Consider the following 2,669-nt stretch of genomic DNA (forward strand, 5'->3'; position numbering starts at 1 on the left):
CCCCCCCCTTCAAGTTGGCGGTGGGTGATAACGAACGCCAAACTTGGACAGAAGCTTATCGAATGCAGGACGCGGGAGAGCTTTCGTAAGTATGTCAGCAACTTGATCGATGGTAGAAATATGCTCAGTAGTAATGAGTTTATCTTGAACAGCGTCACGGACTTGATGACAATCAGACTCAATGTGTTTCGTACGTTCATGGAAAACATGATTCTTCGCAATGTGTATCACGGTTGAATAGGTTGAGAAGGATGTAACCCAAACGTATCAAGAAGCTGTCGTAACCACTTTATTTCTCGCAGAGTATAGGCCATGGCGCGATACTCAGCTTCAGCGGAAGAGTTAGAGACGGTGTGTTGCTTCTTGGTCTTCCAAGAGATGGGAGATGAGCCAAGAAAAACCACATAGGCGCTAAGAGACCGACGAGTAAGAGGACACGCATTCCAGTCGGAATCACAATAGGCGATTAAGGAGGCAGCACTATCCGAATGAAGTAAAATGCCCTGCTCAGGACAACCCTTAAGATAACGAACCACTCGAATGGCAGCTTCCCAATGAGGAAGTAGAGGTGTTTGCATGAACTGTGACAGGATGTGAATGATATAACTGAGCTCCGGGCGAGTAATACTGAGGTATATAAGACGACCGACCAGACGACGATACTCTTCTGGCCGCTTGAGAACAGGTCCTTGAGCAGAAGCGAGCTTGTGATGAGGCTCAACCGGAGTAGCAAATGTCTTAGCCCCACGGAGACAAGCTTCAGCAATGATATCTTGAGCGTAGTTACGCTGAGAGAGAAATATACCGTCAGGTCCACGAGACACCTCGATACCCAAGAAATATTTAAGGTTACCGAGATCTTTCATATGAAAACATTTACTCATGTATGCTTTGAAACGTTCAATCTCGTCAAGATTATTGCCAGCCACGATGAAGTCGTCGACGTAAACAAGAACATGTAGAACAATACCATTTTGAACGAATGAGAAGAGAGAGTAATCAGGATAGCTTTGCTTGAACTCAAACGTGCGCAAAGCCGTAGCAAGTTTCTCAAACCAACAGTGCGGAGCCTGTCGAAGACCGTAGAGGGATTTGCGAAGACGACATACCTTCGTAGGGTCAGTAGAGTGGAAACCAGAAGGTAATTTTATATAAACCTCTTCCTCCAAATCACCGTGAAGGAAAGCGTTATGAACATACATTTGATGCACTTCCTAGTTTTCAACAGAGGCGACAGCAAGGAGAAAACGCACCGTAGTTAATTTAGCAACGGGAGCAAAAGTATCAGTAAATTCAGATCCTTCAACTTGGCGATTACCAAGAACAACCATGCGGGCCTTGTAGCGTTCTAAAGTGCCATCGGAATTGTACTTGAGCTTGTACACCCACTTGCTGCCAATAGCGCGCTTCCCAGGTGGTAACGTAGTGATCTCCCAAGTCTGATTATCCTCAAGAGCCTTGATTTCAAATCCCATGGCATCGCACCACTCTTTGATAAGAGAGGCTTCATGATAAGTAGTACGTTCTGTACCAGCGGTAACGGCTGCCATGAAAACACGATGAATATCCGAGAAATCTTTGTCAGATAAAGAAATTGGAAGAGCATCAAGAATCTTACCACAGACCGTTGTGAAGGAGCTAGGATCAGTGAGACCAGGAGAGGAAGCAGGAGTGGGTGTATTATTAGGAGCGGTTGCAGTGTGAGCAACAAAGTCCTTGAGAAGAACATAAGGTCGCTTGATACGATGTCCTTTACCAAGTAATTCCGGTAAACCAGGAGACATGGGCGAGGACACAGGATATGTATGTGTAGTAGGAGCCGGAGGAGGTGACGCAGGCACCACCAAGTCAGGAGATGGAGCCAGGACCAACAAAGTCGGAGCGGGAGACGGAGTGTCCAGCGGGGAAGGTGCACCAAGCGTGGGTAAAACCCAATCGTCATCGGAGAAAAGAGGAGAGGACGGTGGCGTAGGATCAGAGATAACGGTGTCTGGTGTAGTGAAAGAAAATACCGTTTCTTGAAAATTAATATCGCGACTCACAAAGAATTGGTTATGTTCCAAGTCATAGAGACGCCACCCTTTCTTGCCGTAGGGGTAACCGACAAAGATACAACGGCGACTCCGTTCACCAAATTTGTCTTTGTCGCGGGCCCGGTAATGTGCATAACATAAACAGCCAAAGGTACGTAGCATGGAGTAAGAAGGTCGATGTCCAAATAATACTTCGTATGGAGATTTACCAGCAAGCAGTGGTGTAGGTGTGCGGTTAATGAGGTGTATTGCAGTGAGACTTTCTCCCCAAAATTTACGAGGAAGATGACCTTGGAAGAGCAATGAACGGGCAACATTCAAGATGTGACGATGTTTACGTTCCACACGGCCATTCTGCTGTGGTGTATCCACACAGGAAGTCTGATGAAGAATGCCTTGTTCTTGAAAAAATGATGTGAGACAAGTGAATTCAGTGCCACTGTCTATTCGGATTGTTTTGACAGGTTTTCCAAATTGTCGTTCACTCATGGCACAAAAATTTTGAAGTAAACGGGAGACATCAGATTTTTCATCCATGAGAAACGTCCAAACAGATCGAGAGAAGTCATCAACGATAGTAAGAAAATAAACAGAACCACAGGAAGACGGTGTGCGGTAAGGACCCCAAACATCGCA

The 2,669-nt window shown here is 45.9% G+C and overlaps 1 protein-coding gene across 1 annotated transcript; it reads right to left on the reverse strand.

Moving 5' to 3' along the window:
• Window positions 1-227: 227 nt before the first annotated feature.
• LOC109131676 (uncharacterized mitochondrial protein AtMg00810-like) lies at window positions 228-1,202 on the reverse strand. Its single transcript, XM_019242847.1, has one exon. It carries the CDS (start codon window positions 1,200-1,202, stop codon window positions 228-230), a length of 975 nt encoding a protein of 324 aa, XP_019098392.1.
• Window positions 1,203-2,669: the final 1,467 nt, after the last annotated feature.

This window comes from Camelina sativa, unplaced genomic scaffold, assembly GCF_000633955.1.
Source record: "Camelina sativa cultivar DH55 unplaced genomic scaffold, Cs unpScaffold02042, whole genome shotgun sequence".
Lineage (NCBI taxonomy): Eukaryota > Viridiplantae > Streptophyta > Magnoliopsida > Brassicales > Brassicaceae > Camelina > Camelina sativa.

Excerpts from the sequence above, each read along its gene's own strand:
- LOC109131676 (XM_019242847.1), bottom strand. The coding sequence starts at position 1,202 with ATGTATGTTCATAACGCTTTCCTTCACGGTGATTTGGAGGAAGAGGTT.